This window comes from Ptychodera flava, chromosome 15 (assembly GCF_041260155.1).
Source record: "Ptychodera flava strain L36383 chromosome 15, AS_Pfla_20210202, whole genome shotgun sequence".
Classification (NCBI taxonomy): Eukaryota; Metazoa; Hemichordata; class Enteropneusta; family Ptychoderidae; genus Ptychodera; species Ptychodera flava.
Window position 1 is genome coordinate 18,732,679 of NC_091942.1, and position 18,157 is coordinate 18,750,835.

Sequence of the window (18,157 nt, forward strand, 5' to 3'; positions counted from 1 at the left end):
CAAGTTACTCAATTTTGACAGCTATTTGCCTAAAGAAGAAAGCCAAGTGTATATAGTGTCGTCTTGATTTTACATCGGTACCCGGAGTTCTAATTGACCAACTGCAGGGTGCGCATCGGTGCACTGCCGACTGCAGTTTGAATAATCCGTATATAACGCACACGGTACCAGAATATAACGTTAGCCTCCTCTGCCAAAGTTCTGTATCCTCTGAAACACAGTAGCACTACGTATTTGAGCGGAGAAGAACAGAATAAAACCCTTCGCAGGTCATTCAGCCGGCGACCATGGGCGATTACCCGGGCCGTGTGGCGTGGCATGGCAAGGCCCCAGGAATGTTGCAGGCTCGATGATGTCATCAGTATCGGCGTTCTCGATCACGTGCGCAGCCTACAAATTGTCAACAAACCCGCGCGGCAATCCAACTCGATCGGGCAATATTTAGCGTTTGTATGTCACTACAGGAGCACAAATTTGGCTTATTTCTTTACTGAACAACATTTCACGATGGATGTAAGAGAATAATATGTAATTTCAAACATAAAAAAAGGTTAAAAGTTACAAATACTGGGGCTTTAATTAGATATATTTAAAATTAGGATGAAATCTGCAATTTTGTATTTTGGGGGGCAATTTTTCTCACTTTTAGTCAAAAAATTTGTTTCTCAAAATTTACCAGTCTGATTGCTTTGATATTTAGTAAACCGGTCCTTAGGGTTTTTGTTAATAAGATATATTGAAATTAAGTTGAAATCCGGAATTTTGAATTTTAGGCAACTTTGCGAAACTTTCAGTTTTACTGGGATATCTTTCATTATGTATTTTTAAGATTTTTGGGGGTAATTTTATACCTACTGGAACTAAGAGTATATAATGTGGTGATTTTGGTGTTGAAATGCAGTAAAAAAATCCTGGCAGATTTTGAAAAAATTCCAAACAAATGCCAATAAAAAATTCAGCCAGAGAAGGTTTGACAAAAAGAAAAGGTGGGAGAGTGGGGCAAAAAGAATGTACAATGGATCAGATAAAAAAGATAATGTACCTCATCGATCTTCCAGACACCATCCCTTATCAAATGGTCCACCCCGATGTATTTTTGTGCACAATTAACCATGCAGTGTATTTTAGTTTAAGATGTCAAGTTAGGTAAGGATTTGAAAGGAATAGTCAAATTCATCACAGTTTAATTTTATCTCTTGTGTCATCATCCTTGTGTAATTGGTTAAGTTTGTAAGTTGTTCCAGATGTGGATGTACCAGCTGTTCTGGAAGAAAACAATGTTTACTTTTTCCTGTAGGGTTTCTTAGTTGATGATTGTATGTTGAAATTTCTCCATGTATCTGGTGTATGGGCAAAGTGTAAACATTGGTTGCATGTTATGTATTTCAGTCTATGTCAAATATTGTAAATGAAAAATCAAGAACAGTTTACTGTGTGCTTGTAAAAGATAACATATTTGTCAATACATAAACTGCCTTGCAGATTGATTGTCTTAAATATTATCACAGAAGTAGAAAAGGAAAAGAAACTAATCAAATTGCTGTAACATATTCACTCTCAGTGCCTGTATAGGCCTATACTTAACTATTTATCATTACATTCAGCTGTTTGTTATATCTTTATCACTCTCCATGGGCCAAGGCACACTTGGGGTCAATGTCATCACTCTGTGCCAGTCTGTGTATGTCAGTCTGTCTGTATATGTATGTCCATGTTTCATACAATTGTTGGCTTGTTTTGATAACAATGTGGGAGCGAACAGTGATGTTGTCACTATTTTTTGAATATCAGAATTTCTCAAATGTAACATTTAAGAAATTTTACAGATCTAAAATATATTTATTCTTTTTTGTTATTACTCAAGTTTAACTGTCCAAAATTTGACAGAGCTAGCTTAAAAACTCTGAAAGTTACAGTAGTTTGAAAATGGCAAAAAATAGCTTTTTGACTGGTAGTATACACGGTGCCGTCCAATTTTCAACTCTGTCTCACAAAATTTTTGGCATTTTCAAGTCTCTGTGTAAAGAAAACAAAAGCTCCTTATACCGTACTCTTACAATATATTGCACAAAAGTATTTTAAAGCAGATTAGTTAGAGAATTAATGTTATTATACAACTATATTTTTTCATAGGGATATACCCACAAAATGACTCTTTTAGCCATATGTTGAAATTTATTGACCATTTGTCCAAAAAAGTCGAAAAAAAAAAATCATAACCCTGGAAGTAGACAAGATAGAACCATCATTCAAACAGGTTTTTGAATCCTGGGACAAGATCTTCAAGAAAACATACAATTCATGTAAGTTTAACCAAGAACAAAAAGGGCCTGGTATCCCTACTTATAGCAGGCTTCGTCTCAAACAAAATGGTGACTCGTGATGGACATAACGTGTACTCAATTTTGTTTCGCAAATGCGATCCTGGCAAAGAAAGGTCGATTTTGTCTTCTGTTAAACAGAACTGAACATTCGAAGAAATTTTGGAGGAACACCGTCCAGGTTTTTCTGAATGTAAAATGTACTCTATTCGAGTTGAATGTGCCAGTGATGCTGCTGGGCCGTGGTGGAAGTACAGCAGACAAATATACAGGTTGGCGAGGCTACAAACAACTTCAACGTAAAGTATGTGCGTTTTTCTTGGGAGTGACTGCAAAAAGCTGAGGATTTACCTTTGGATAAACAGTTCACTTTCCTGTCAAAGAATTGTTATTCAGCCATATCAATTTCCGTGGCAGTCTAATAAACCACACACTTCAATTCTACTGATGAATATTTTATTTTAATATATTGGTATTCAATTTGAGTGCGTTTCATGAGGAAATTGTTCACTGGTAGTTTGTTTGAACGCGTACAAAATGCACATTGACAAATAAAAAAAAATGAAAAAAAAAAAATTTCCCTACCTACCTACCCTATTTTTGAAAACCATGTAATCGGAACAGCACATATTTTTTTTGTTTGGCCTGATGAAAGTGAAGTAAAGAGCCATCAGTGATTATGTATACATAATGTTGATGGGGGAAATTTCTGCATATACATTCCAATTCAATTCAATTCACAACCACAATATTATGAAGTTTAAAAACCAAAGCATAAAGATATTTTACCATTTACTGTAGCATAAGTGTGAAATTAATGCCCATATGTGTGTTCAGAATGGTGCATATTCAATGAGAGTATCTGCTGTACACTAATCTGAAAGTTTGTTTGTGATTTCTTTGCTCAGCTGATGCTCACAGTAACCCGAACCCTTGGATTTCTTACTTCTGTTCATCAGAAAACAGGTGAGTACAGCAGTGCATTTGCATCAGTGTTAAATTTGGTGAGATTGTGATGTATGCTCTCCTTGCAGCAGTACAATTGTAAGAATGGTTGCACATACTCCATGTCCAGCTTGTAGGTTCAGGGGTAAACACAAACTGTGCCTTGAACCACAGTCCCTCCATGGACTGTGCTTGAACAGTTACTTGCAAATGTGATGTCCATGTTGTTCGACACTGTCTAACATTCCATTATTCCATTTAATCCTTGTGATAATATCATATTTTTGTAATCCTGGATCAAGTGTACAGTCATGAATATGATTAGAATTACATGCAAATGTTGAAAGTATATTGAATGTATGTTTTGGAATAAATTTGACCGTGACACCTGACATTTATTCATAGTTCATCTTATAAGACTCTCTTCAGTGGTTTCTTGAAGTAACTGAATTTTTTCTGATGACTGTTTGATTTGGCAGACATGCACTACCGCTGTTCACCTCTCTACTCAACACTGTGTGTGCATATGACCCCATCGGCTATGGAGTCCCATACAACCACCTCATGTTCAATGACTTCCGTGAACCCCTGGTAGAAGTGGCCGCCCAGCTGCTGGTGGTCACCTTGGATCACGACTCTGGACAGAGCCAGACAGTGACCGTGGACGGCACGGCTAATGGAACCTCCATGGAAGCTGGCGATGTGAGTATAGAGTGCCGTGCCTGGATTATGCCGGACAGGTTGCTGCAGCTGTTTCACTGAGCTGGATTCAGAGTGCCACAGTTAACAAGTGAACATCAGTCTGCCCTCCAAGCTCCAAATTACATCATTGACACAGGACACAAGAAATGTTACATGTTACACGGACTGCATAGTGTTGATGCAGGGAAATTTCCAGCGATTCCTAAATTGACTTCATAATTTCAGCCGTGTATTCAAAAAGTATACTAGCCATAATCTATTCCAGCCAGTGATTGCAAGGATTGTGTGACTTAAGGATATCTTTTGTTTTTTATATCCCACAGCATGGCATTCCAGATAATTTATTCGTGAATTACCTGTCCAGAATTCACAGAGAGGAAGATTTTCACTTCATTCTCCGTGGTTTGACAAGACTTTTGAATAATCCACTCATACAGGTAAGGAATGGTGCATTAGCGTGAGAAAACCAGCAATTGTAAACTGACAGGAAACCAAGCTGACTGCATCAAATCCTATTGTTAGTTGTCTTTGTAAAAAAATTTGAAGTCCAAAACAATGATACTTAACTTCAGCTTGACTTTCCAATACAGACATTAATTGTTATTCATTTAATAGAAATTTGACATTACACATTTAAATTGATTCTCCCACTTTAGTAGTATTCTACTCTTGCAGAAAGGGTAGGACAAGTATGAACAAATAATAGGTGTTGTCAGTTAGACTAACAACGTCATTAACAGTATTCATTTAGGCTCATCTGAAGTCAGTAGGGTCACACCCTCCTTATTGTTCAATCAGTGCTTATCTGAGGGTGCTGTTAATGGTGAATAAATACAAATATACCCCCTAAGATTGTTTGAATTGTAATAAAACTTAGCACGGACCCAGTATTCTGCAATCTTGCCTCATTGGATGACATTATATATGACTATTTGCTTCTCCTGTTAAAGACTTACCTACCGGGATCTTGCAAGAAAGTCCACTTCCACCAGGAGTTGCTCGTCCTCTTCTGGAAGATGTGCGATGCAAACAAGAAATTCCTGTACTACGTCTTGAAGAGCAGCGATGTCTTGGACATACTGGTTCCCATTCTGTATCACCTCAATGATGCCAGAGCTGACCAATGTGAGTACAAAACTTACAAGGATGTGAAGATATTCCAAACAATGACTCACAGGGCATTTTTGCAAAGTTCAAGGCCATTATTTTAAACTGTAATCAACATGCTAAACTCCAATCAGCATCCACATCCACAACATAATTTTTTTTCATGTTATCAGATTGTTGTGAATAACTTTTTGCAATAGATTAGAGGGCAGCCATGTGATGAACTTTGTTATGTAATGTAACTAAATTTTGGTAGGGTGAAAAGTCTTTTATTTTGCAAAAGGGTGAATCTTGATTGCTTTCAGAAATTAACCTGTATGTAAGGTTGACAAAAGAAAACACTCCAAATGATATTATGCAAGGGAGAATTAGATGTCTTCAGTCATCAGACTTATTGTAATCAGTACCCCAATGCCGAATCTCAGTATTCCCCCCACCACCATTAATAGTACATGCACTGCCTTATCCAAGCAGAAAGTAAAAGAAATTCTGCTGTCACAGACTTGAACATCAAATCTAAAATCAGACTTGACTGTGCTTGGTTTTTTCCAATCTGTATAATTGTGTCTTTTCCTACAGCTCGTGTTGGTCTGATGCACATAGGAGTGTTTATCCTGCTCTTATTGAGTGGTGAACGTAACTTTGGTGTACGTTTAAACAAACCATACAGTGTGCGAGTACCCATGGATATACCTGTCTTCACTGGTACACATGCAGATTCTCATCATCGTAAGTGTCAGCTGCAGTCTTTGCCTCTAATCCTCGTCACTTTCACAGAAGTGCAATGCCATTTCCTGTTTCCAAAGTCAATATTTTTTTAAATTTTATGATAACGTGATATGTATTATAGTCAGTGTTTTGTTTGTTCTTTCTCAAATCAGAATACAATCAAGAATGAATTCTGTAGTCTTAAGATCATTGTTGCAATTTTAAACAAATAACAAGAAGTACTGTCATCTTAAAATGTACATGCAATAAGGATCAGAGAAAGACTTTACAAATGCAATCCAAAGATTCAAAATTTGAATATGTTCAAGGATTTGTCATGGATATCTAATTGTGATATGTAGCACTGTATCCATACACACTGTTCTTTCCCACTCTTCTCGCAGGTATTTCATAAAATCATCACATCAGGTCATCAGCGACTACAGCCTCTCTTTGACTGCCTCTTAACCATTATTGTCAATGGTGAGTCCATAACTTCTTGTATTTTATCCCTTCTCTGATTGAAACACACAAATCTGAATAGCCATAATCTTAACGTAATATGCAAATAAGTGCAATTCATGGACCCAGTTATTTATGATAGACCCTTTTGAAGCTTGTTTGCAGATATGCCTTGAATCAGCTTTCATCTAATTTTCCTATTGTGTTGTGTGATTTTATTTACTTGGGTACTGTAATCTGATCCAGTGCATCAGCTTGGTAATGTTCTTTTGATGATGTTTCCTGCCTAAAATCTGTAGGAAAGACAACAAAATGAGACAATTTTTTCACAGTATACTCATCATCTACTGCACTGCGATTACAGTTTCAATGCTGACTTTGACAAATATCAGTCACATGTACACCTGTTTAATTATTCAAGAATTTTCATAGGCATTTCTCTGTGCACTATTTTTCCTGCAACTGACAGTTTCACCATATCTGAAAAGTCTGTCTATGGTAGCTGCTAACAAGTTACTACATTTACTGGAAGCGTTCTCCACACCGTGGTTTTTATTTTCCAACCCAACCAATCACCACCTGGTCTTCTTCCTTCTCGAAGTTTTCAACAATATCATCCAGTACCAGTTTGATGGTAAGATTGCAAATTTCAAATGTCCATATATTTTAGGTAATGTGCTTCTTGAATGCAAAACTTTCTTAATTTATCTCAAAAGAAACGAAATTTCAAAGAACACTGAATGAGAGAAAATTTTGAACTTTCCTGTATCGAAGTACTGGTACTCACTGGCTTAACCCTTTTTGCCACCATGGTTTTACCCAATTCAACTGTTTTCTATGGCAACATTGGACCTCTGTACAGTAAAATGGGGGTGAAAGGATTGAGATCTGGACTGCCGTGTTGTATACAAAGATGAGGTCTTGCGCACAGGTAGCGCAAAGTGAGTATTGATATTAGTAGATATAACTTTTGTAAACACTGGCAGTTAAACTACAGGAAATTTCTTTTGTTTTTCTTCTTCACATAGGAAATGCAAATCTGGTGTACACAATCATCCGTAAGAGAAGTGTGTTCCACCAACTTGCCAATCTACCCACTGACCATGTATCCATCAGCAAAGCGTTGAGTCGTCGACGGAAAATGTCCTCTTCCTCATCGCCGGGAGATGTAGAACCCAGCATGGAAGGGGCTGTGCCGGCAGCTGAGGCAGAGCCCGGCACTCTCAAAGCCTCATTGGCTGCCACTCCTGGTAAGCAAAGGAAACCAACTACACAGTATTTGTACAGTAGACTTGTCAATCCTTGTTTGGAGACTTTTTATAAAATGCAGTGTGTTCTTGTTTTAAGATGATATCGTGCATATGAGAGAGAGAGAGAGAGAGAGAGAGAGAGAGAGAGAGAGAGATCAGATGATTTTGAAAGAAAAACAAGTGACTTGTCTAGTCAATGAGTTATATATGTATGTGTGTATTTTTCACCTTGACATAGGTGTTGAGAAGATGACTGAAAGGACAGAGTTAGGGGCTCCACCAACGGAAGCCTTGGCAACCAATGGTGCTACCCATGCAGTGCAACCTCCCGATGAGAACTCCCAGGTAAGTCAAGAAAAGTACACCAGTCAAGATGCCACATAGTTGGCATTTGTCCAATGTGCATATGAATAACATCAGATAAATCAATGTTAGATTTCGTCTTTTGTATACAATCTGCATGCCATGTTCAGCATGTGTGATGAATCTACAAGAAAGACAAGCTGATGAGGAAAAACAACTATTGTACAAATTTTTTCTCCATCTTAGCACTATTCTCTGAAAATACATCTCAAATATATAGACTTTATTGTACTTGCCAAAAGATTGGTATCAAAATTGCCTAAGGTGGAATGCGTCTCAGGGACAGATCTGTAGACACTAAAATTTTTGAAATTCTTTTCTGATCTACCCCTTATGGGGCTCATTTTAATGCTCTTGGAGTGAGTAATATTTTCTTGGTCTTAGTTTTTCAGAAATCAAAAATTTCATTTTACCCCATAGTTGAAGAAAGTTTGAGCAAAAGCTGAAGGCTTTCACATTTTAGGCGCATACTACCTTAGAGTGATTTTATATCATCATAATTACTTTTGTTTTGCCAATGTTATGATACATACATATTTTCCTTTCTCTCCCCGCCCCCCACCACTATTAATAGCCTGATGCACATGTGTCCCTTGCATGTCCTCAGGTACAGTAAACTTGCACAGTAATTCACATCAATAACTCCACTTGATTTCTTTTTTGTACTTTGACTAATGACTTACAAGATGCAAATATAGTGTCGTTTCTTGCACTAAACCTCTTATGATATTTCTCTGTTGTTTATTTGCATTCTCTATTTCCTTTGACCCTTATCTTGGCTTGTGTGGAAATCTTTAGTTGTAATTGGTTTAGGAAATGAAAAGGTGCTATACATAAAGGTTACATTTATGAAGTCAGGTCCCTTTCTGATAAGTTCTAACCTTTTTGTGAATCCTCTCACAGTGGTGTGGCCTTAGGCTTTTTCTACTTATCGCATTTCTAACAACCAAGCATTTGCAACAAATGCTTGGATTCCTAAATCTTTCCTGTATGTTTGCACATGATTTGGTTTGGTTTTAATCCAAATATTGGGTTAACCAATTGTAGTATAATCAGGTGATATATTCAAAGCCATAAACATAGTGAGCAAATACAAACTGCTACTATAGCGATTTTATCAGCATATGATAACAAATACCCTTTCAATGAAAGTGATATTATTTTGATGTGATGACCAAATATGACATGGTTCCAGTAACTCATACGGCATGAACAGTGTAGAAATTGTAACCAAACATGAAAAACAAATTTTCTAAGCCAATTTTAATTGCAATGAAAGTATATTTATGTATAAAAGTATATATATATAGTCTTGTCAAAGTGTTTAAGCCTCTCGACCAATCAGTCTACTTTGTGTTTAAATCTTAAAATTTGACACACTGAAACAAATAGATTGTAAAAGTCTGTTCCTTGCTGTAGATCACATACCTATAGTTTAACATAAGGAAATATTTTGTCATAGATTACTTACTTGTTTCACTGAGACGATTTGAGTCGCCACCTTTTCTTTGAAAAAGACATGAGCAATCAGTGACAATACCCTCCCATGCAGGCTGGAGTTGGTCCAATCAGTGCCAGTGATACAGAGAGCTCAGCGGCCGAGGAGTACAAATCCACTGTAGGGAATGCTACGGCCAGACCTCAGTCTGTGAGCAGTCCTACATCACCTAACTCCCCCATCAGCATTAGCAGCAACCAGAGTGTGCTGAAAAGACAAGCTTCAAATGCCAGCGAGACTTGGAGACCAACCACTGACTGGGTAAGAGCTCTCTATGATGAGCCATACGTACAGGTATCTGGAAATGATAGGGTTTAGATCAGGTTTGTTGTGACAGTGAGTTTTGAACATGTCCAAAATTATTCAAGGACGTCAGAGATGTGGTATGCTGGATGGGACATGGAGTACTGATTGCATGTGATTTGTGTATTGTATATACCTGTCCATACATGCTTCTCCTTCTTCTAAACATGATACTCATAATGCAGTTGTCTTGAATGATCAGTATAATATGATTAAATATATGTGCTTGCCCACATGTATTCTGTACAACAACATGAAGGAAGTAAAATGTAAGATGGTTGTCATGGTAGCTTGTACGTACAGCCTATCACCCATCTCAGCTTGTACAGTCAAAACACAGTTTTAATGTCACCTCCACTGGTATATTTACTGTCTTGCCAGTGTAACAGTGTGTGATTTCATTCGGTCAAATGGACAGTATGTGTGAATAAGTGTGATGAGATAACAAGATGCATAGTATAGTGACATCTCAAACATTTCCCTTGCTCTTGAACTTTACAGGTGCAATCTTGGAAACAGAAGCTACCACTGCAGACAATCATGAGATTACTACAGGTGTTGGTACCCCAAGTAGAAAAATATGCATTGACAAGTATGTAATGTTTCATGCATTTGCTTTGGTGATCTATATTTACAAAAAAAAAAAAATTGTTGTTTACGAAATTTCAATGTGCTAGAATTCATTCAAAGATTTGGAGTTTCACAGTCATAGCTTGACTTGTGTTAATATACTTTGTATTCCAATCTTTTATAATGTTACAAACAGCTTTCAATGATAATGTATAATGATGGTACTTGACGGCCACTAGATGGAAACTTTGTCCTTGTAATGCAGCATTGAAGGAATTCAAGCACTTAACTTAAAAAAAACAGTCATTGATTTTCAATTTGAGGTCATGCAAAAATTTTTGCCTCAAAAACTAAATTGCTGACAGTCTTCCATAAGTAAACATGGCCAACACAACTCCTGATATTGTGAGTGAAATCATGCAACTTTGTGATCACTGAGTAACCACAGTAAACCATTTGATAATTGTTACCATTCTAAGGGGTCTGACGGATGAGAGTGAGATTCTAAAGTTCCTGCAGCACGGTACATTGGTTGGTCTGCTACCAGTGCCACATCCAATCCTTATACGTAAATACCAGGCCAACAGTGGAACCACCATGTGGTTTAGGACTTATATGTGGGGAATCATCTACCTAAGGTATGTTATTGCATGCATGTTGTGAAGTAAAAACAAGAGTGCGCAAATTCCAAATGTTTGAGGGCGCTCTGCTCAGCAATATTATCAATGTGTTGCTAGCTTGTCATTGTCAGTCTGTTTCACTATTGCAAAGCCTATCCTAACCACAATTAAGAAACATTCATCCCCAGGAATGAATTGCTTTCATATTACAGAGGTTTTCACCCTTGACCCCAGTCAAATGTGGGTGGTATCCTACACTGTGGTAACAGAGGCACTGAACCCTGGGTACTCACAAAGGTTGTAAGGTGTAAAGTTTGGTGGTTAACCCAAAATAACGTGTAAAATTATGTCCCTCAGTTATAAGTTACAGCTGGCGGTCTTCCCATCTGAATCTCATATTCTTAACTCTAACATTCCGCTTTTGTTTAATTTGGGTTTTTTCTTTGCAGACTCGTAACAGAATACTGTGTGGATTATGTCACTGAATAACAAGAGTTTCCCAAAACTGAAATAGAATATAAGAAACATGATTGTTGTTGTTGTTGTATATTTCTCGTCAAGATCAACCACAGTTGAAATTTTGAACATCCTTCTTGGAGACAATGTCATTGTGAATGAGATTGGAGTAGGGCACACTTGCAGAGTTTGTGTCGACTTTTGAAGTGGTTATCACAAACTGATAGGAAGTGTGGTGTTTTATTTGCTTCTGAATTCTGGTATTCATCTTCCATTGTTTAGTGCATCCCATCCAGCTGTGCATCACAGTGTGTGAAATGCTGATAACTGCTATCCAGAAAATGAAAGCGAATAAGACACGTACATTTTGTATCAGTTTATGAAAATATCATAATTTCATAAGTCAACCTAAATTCTCAAGGTCCCACTTCCATCTGCACACTCTCCCATCACTCTGAATCACCAGAGCTGAAAATCTTGATCAAGAAAGTACGTAGTCACACCAAGTATGCAACCCTTAGGTTAATTTAGAATTGTCAAAAGATTGGAGAGTTCAAATTTACCAGCATCATGTGACATAATCCAAACCATGTATCCTGAACAGATTTTCTCCACTATATCTCTTCGTCTTTTGTCTTATTAACATACTAATACTCAGTATTCACCCTGTTTCCAGCTCATACTTCCTTATTATAAGTTATTTGACAATACTCACTGAAATCTGAATATGTTAATTTCTCTTCATTATTAATATTAACATATTCTAATTTCTCATGTTTGTTTTGTTATAAATCATCTGTTTTTTTGTTCAAACTTACAAATAACGCTTACGTTTTTCTAGACATCTTTCACACAGCATGTCATGATATTGGCTGCCAGCTTATAATCGTCACCCTGTCTGTACTAATTCCTTATTTGGAGGGTAGAGCATCATGGGAGTAGTGAGCCACCTCTGAGCATGCTCAGTCTTCAAAGTAGTGAGCCACCATTTTGAGTTTTCCAATGAACTATGAACTCTGAGGGTGTACCTGGGAATAGCAAGAATGCGCTTGGTTTCCATACGTACCTGGTAAAGAGTGGTTTCCCGACACGTCTTATCCCTAGATAAACTTGTTCATTGAAAGGGATAAGGTATTCAGAGTATAAAACAGGCTTGGTTCTGGGGGTAATTAGGTTCATGCATCTTGATAGGGTGTCCAGCAATACATTCTCAAACAAATTCAACCTTTGGAAATGTTTTTAACCATTATTTAAACTTGGGTTTTTCAAGTGAAATTTTTTTAGATTTCTCATGTGTGATCAAAACATAGTACATGATATTCTGGGTTTTTTTGCGGTGATTGTCACGTTTACTGATCCGTGATTTTGAATACTGGAACATAACTGTAAACCAGCAAAATTTCAAAATCATATTGTAAACTGCTTTTGCATACAGCATTTACAGCATTACTCATCGCAACACAGAACTCTTTCATTGCCTTTAGATTTGTTGCTGTCAGGCTATAAGCACATAGAATATAGTTATGAAGCTTGCAATTAAAGTAGCATCAGGTGATATCATTCGTAGTTGGTTCCAGTGATTCTGTAAATCATGATGTGATTGCCTGAAAGTCTAATATGTTCAGTAGATATGTAGAGTGTACCAACCAATCCTGAATTCTGTTACAAATAGTCTTTTGCCCAATCCCATGAATGTTTACATCTTGATCACTCCATGTTTAGTAAAGTAATGGCAGAAAAATATAGTCAGCCAGCAGACTGATAAAGTCGTAATCACACATGCCGAGTCAGAGGTGATACTTTCATAGCTGGGTTTGATACTTTCCCATCAAAGTTTTCTATCTCAACCATGATACTTTTTCCCAGGTTTCATGACAAACTTTCTCTTCCCCAACTCTCTCTTTTTCTCAAAATCACAGGAATATAGATCCACCGATCTGGTATGACACGGACGTGAAACTCTTTGAAGTGCAGAGAGTCAAAGACATGAAAGATTCATAATGCTAACCTTGAACTAGCCTTGTCTGCTGCTTCTTGTACAGTCGTCTTCTAGTCAATACTGTGCTGTGGTGACCGGTTTCTAGCTTTTTTCAACCCTTGTTTGATGTTTTTATGATTACCATCATTTATACTTCGCTCTTCATCTTTTTTGAAGTCGAGAATTCAGTACAGCAATTTTCATGGTGTGTGAGAGTTTATATCCAAGTTTTGTTCAAAATTTTCTTTCAGTTGCTCGATTACTTGAAAAGTAACTTGCTGCAGTGATTCAAAAGAAGCCATGCGTTGTACATGTGGTTGACATGCGATGTGCATGTGAGCATCATGTTTTATCACGTGCTGATCACATGAAGCTCACATGCACTGTTTAACATGCGCTGGCTTGTCTATTTCCTGCATGCTGACAGCCACATGTTAAACACATGTTGCTCACATGACACAATGACATGATAGTGCAGTGAGTGAACTTTGCGGAGCGAAATTCAACCCACACCTCATGAAAATTGTTCTGATTGACTGAACTGCGTTTCAAAAAGTTCTTGAGTGAAGTTTTATTAAAGTTTTTTTAAGTTGCAATGTGAAGCTTTGGAAAAGTCATGGTCTTTGATCAAAAGTATACCAGTAGATCACATCTCTCCCTGGGACGTGGGTCTGTTCTCAAGTTAATAGCCTTCGTGTACTTTTTATATGCTCATCAAAATTTTATCAGTTTCAAAATACCTGTATTCTTTACCATCCACAGTCAGCTGATCAAAGTTGAATATGCAAAGCAATTTTGTACCTCCGAAACATTACACAATGTCAAACCATATTTGACAAGGACCTTTTTGATTTGCCAAGGGGAAAGACTTGGTAATCCTTTGCTTTCCAAAAGAGCTCAGTATTTCATGGAGATCAAAAACCATGATTCTTTTCTGATAGTAATGTTTCCATGTTGCTTTACTGGTGAGGTTTATTTCAATTGTGTATTTATTTGTAGCGGAAACTATGTACATAGACCAATTTTTTATTTAAGATACATGTATACGTTAACTTAACATTTGCATTGCTACTTTAAACTCTGAACTCTGACCCCTTTGACCCTGAAGGAATGTGGATCCCCCTGTGTGGTATGATACGGACGTGAAATTGTTTGAAATCCAGCGAGTCTGAAGAGATGTTATGGCCAGTTGAAGATCTCTAGAAGTTACTGGTGACAGAGTATTCACTTCAAAACAAAAACAAAAAAACAAAAAAAGTTATTCGTGGTATAGTATTATTTTGTAAATACTGGTAGACCTAGTTTTGTGGTTGTTGTTAGTGGGTAGTGTCAGACTTCTGTCCGTGTATAGTCAGAAAAAAGATGTACATAAATCGTAGTGATTTGATTTGTCCGGTAATGTTTGTGGATTGTAGGATTGTTACATGTAGATTTACAAGTACATGTAGAGTTTAATGTAGATTCTGTGTAAATTGACATAGATGTTAGATGTTGTACAGGCATTGGTGAATAATTAGTAGAGTTGTTTTCCATCAGAACTACAAAGAGTTGAATTATTCAAGCAATGATGAATTCAAACTTCTCAGGTGTGTGCCCTGTGAGTTGTCATTGTAGAGACAATGTTGTCGACATTGGGTGGGCATTTGGAAATCCAACCATCCTGGATTGGTCTGAAACGGCAGTTTGGGGATGCATAGATGCCCCGTCGGATGAGAATTAAAATCATTGCTTACAAATATTCAAACTGTGAAATCACCATCCCACTGAAATTGTAATTTTTAACACAATTGCATTTATGAAGACTTCAAGTCAGTTTAATTTGCCATGTTGACATGTAGGGTCTCAGATCAGTACCATTATGTTAAGGCATCAGAATTATGACAGTTCGGTTCAGCCCTTGTGGCCTCTCATTTTGTACTGTGAAATTAAGGTATCATTTGTTTAAAATCTAATTTTGTTTGTCATTTGCTGTGATCTTTCTGTGACCATTTTAGATTAATATATCATGATAAATGGCTGACATATCTTTTAATTATTGTAATTTGTGTTTAATGTTTGCTAGCAGGCCACAGTGTAGACAAGGACTAAATGGGTTTTGGTGTGACTTAGGAATAACACTTGGTGTGTCCTATACATGTGTGTAGATAAATGATTATACTGAGGGGAATATAGAAATGATAGTCAACATATGGATGTTTTCAAGTGACTGGGAATTAGTGTGATGTTCTCAGTGAAGTTCATTCTCCTGATGTGCTTGGATTTGAAGGTGATGCATCGCAGTATTGTCAAGGGGCAGTATCAGTGGGGAAGTCATTGATTGACTTTTGGAGGTTGATTTTTTGATAGCATGGGGAGGGAGACTTGATAAGTTGCTTCGAGAGGGGGGAGTTCACGGTAGCTTGGTTTCAAAGAGGAAGAAGAAGTGCAATATCTAAACTATCATTCCAAAGATTGGAAGTTGTTTGCCAAAGCAGTGTTTCCCTGGCTCCTCATGGACCTAACAGCAGACATATCACTGGCCTTCATGTGGAGGATTTGCTGTATTTTGCATTAACTTGTTGGGCATTTCTAGTCTTTGGTTCAAATTAGAACTGGATAACACTTGGAACTTACTCCATGTATCTCATCTGATTAGCATTGACATATTGATGCAGGGTTGATGATGTGGCCAGTTACCATTGTTTAGCTCTACATGAAAAGATGTACTCCTAGCTTTATGCCAAAGCAGTGGTATACCAGTCTTTTCTGCCATGGTGTAGACTTCCAAATTACAATTATTCTTGATGGGACTTCTTTGATAGTCGTTTATTCCACAGCATAAAGAGACAGGGTGTGTTTATGTAAATAGAGTAATAATTAGCCGGGTATACAGCCCAACTCCATACTACAGAGGGTTATCTCATTATATGGATGTAAATAAAGTAATTACTACTTGGGTGTGTTAGCCCAAATCTGTATTAGAGAGGTTTAATCTCAATAGATATGTGAAATTGAAGGCAGCCATACAAAAAGGTAGACTGATGCATTATGGGAGTCCACTTTGCTTTCTCTGCCTTTACACTTGTGGCCAATCAGCAGTTAGGATATTGGATCAAGGTGAGGAGACCATTTTTTGGAAGAGCCTATTTTTCAGAAGACGTGCAAATCAAAGGTTTTGAAGTAAGAGTACAATATTTTAGATTGAGATTTGGTAGGAATGGATTGTGGGTATTTCATCCAATGGTCTGACGGTAACTATGGTTTGTTGCCGATGGATACAACCTGAGAAGATGCAAATTCCTGCAAGTTTCCTAGTTCACTATTACTTAGAAATATCTAGGTGTATCTTTTTGCCATTCTGTTTTTTCCCCTTCTTGTAGACACTTAAACTTTTATCTATTTATTTATTAGGAGCTGTTGAAGTTATTGGTAAAATAGGATGAATATGTTTTTGGTCACAAAGAGAGAAATGTTTACTTGTAGAGTATAAAGGCTGTTTTTGTTTGAGATGAATGAATGCAAAGGGCTTAAATCTGTTGTATTCACTGAGACGTAATGATAGAAGGGTATTATGAAATACAGAAATGACCGTCGAAGCTTTTAGTGAAATGTTGATTTGTGAGTGTTATCAGCATGCTAAACATTTTAAAATGTCTAGACACTGACAAAGAAGAGATGTTTATTGCGATATGTGCATTTCATGTAGTATATCAAAACATACAGCGCCTAGGCACTTTGTACAGTACACATGTGAGAAATTGCAGTTTTGCATGTTTCCTATGTGCAGCTCGATCAAAATTGGAAAAAGATTGCTATTTGCCCAGGGACAGGAAAATTATTCAGTTGCTTTTCATCTGGAGAATTTCCAGAACAGAGTCTTTTTAGGTTTCTTGGCATTAATACAATCTACATCACTCTCTCAAACTTGAACCCAAAATTTAAATTGTTTTACAACATTTTAAAATTGTTTTGCTGCAAATACTGGAACAAGAATACAGTCTGTATACTGTTTTCTGTTATGTATTGGTTTTATAAATGGAAAATGTAAGACGATTATGAATCAGATATTTATCTTAATTAAACACATAGAATGGCAATTTTTTGAGTGTCCTTGTATTCATTTTGATCAGGCTAGACTGCTGACACCGATTCACACACCTCACTGGACAGCAAAATAACCTGAAGCTCAATCATGGTACTGTTTGTATAAAGTTCAACTGGAACTCTAGAGGGCGCTACTTCAGAAGGATGATCATCTCACAGACCATTGCTCCACGACTTGGGGTCACTTTCGCTATTTATTTTCATCTCTGGAAAGAAAGTTGTTCTTCATTTGACACATGCAACATCTACATTTGGTGGTCTTGTATTGTCAACACATCAGCCAACTGTAGTACATGCAAGTCTACCATGGAAGTGCTGTGACAGCAGTACCTCAATAGTCACAACTTCATCTCAAATGGTTTCTAATAGTGATTGAAATTACAGTTTAATGACAAAGGAACACTAGAAATAGCATGTAGGGTTGTCTGACTTGCTACTTTTGACTTGTGAGTTAACAAAGATCACTTGATAACCATCTCATTCACATGGGTACACATCTTTCCCAGTGAAGCATGAAGACACATCGTGACATATTCATATCATGTACCAATTTCTGGACACAGCTATGAATTACACACACAAGGGATAATATCCCCATTTGTATATGAAAAAAGGACTGTAGATGCCAAGATTTCTCTTCTAATCATGTTCTCTTCTTTCATATCAAACATTCTTATATGGAATACAACATTATCAAAATAATTAGATTCAGCTAAGTGGGCCAGAGTTTTACCAATAACAAATTATTTCCTTTACAGTATTGCATGCAGGGATGCTGAAAGTATGTGTTG

General features: G+C 37.1%; 1 protein-coding gene across 1 annotated transcript in view; it reads left to right on the forward strand.

Annotated features, from left to right (window-relative positions):
- Positions 1-17,357, forward strand: part of LOC139152269 (protein HID1-like) — a 42,480-nt gene extending 25,123 nt beyond the window's left edge. Inside the window, 14 exon segments of the mRNA XM_070725412.1 lie at positions 3,230-3,287; positions 3,746-3,968; positions 4,292-4,405; positions 4,919-5,093; positions 5,655-5,839; positions 6,188-6,266; positions 6,715-6,879; positions 7,274-7,495; positions 7,734-7,840; positions 9,411-9,617; positions 10,161-10,236; positions 10,239-10,251; positions 10,709-10,867; positions 14,392-17,357. Of these exon segments, the coding sequence (XP_070581513.1) occupies positions 3,230-3,287; positions 3,746-3,968; positions 4,292-4,405; positions 4,919-5,093; positions 5,655-5,839; positions 6,188-6,266; positions 6,715-6,879; positions 7,274-7,495; positions 7,734-7,840; positions 9,411-9,617; positions 10,161-10,236; positions 10,239-10,251; positions 10,709-10,867; positions 14,392-14,455 (1,847 nt within the window). The 3' untranslated portion in view covers positions 14,456-17,357.
- Positions 17,358-18,157: the final 800 nt, after the last annotated feature.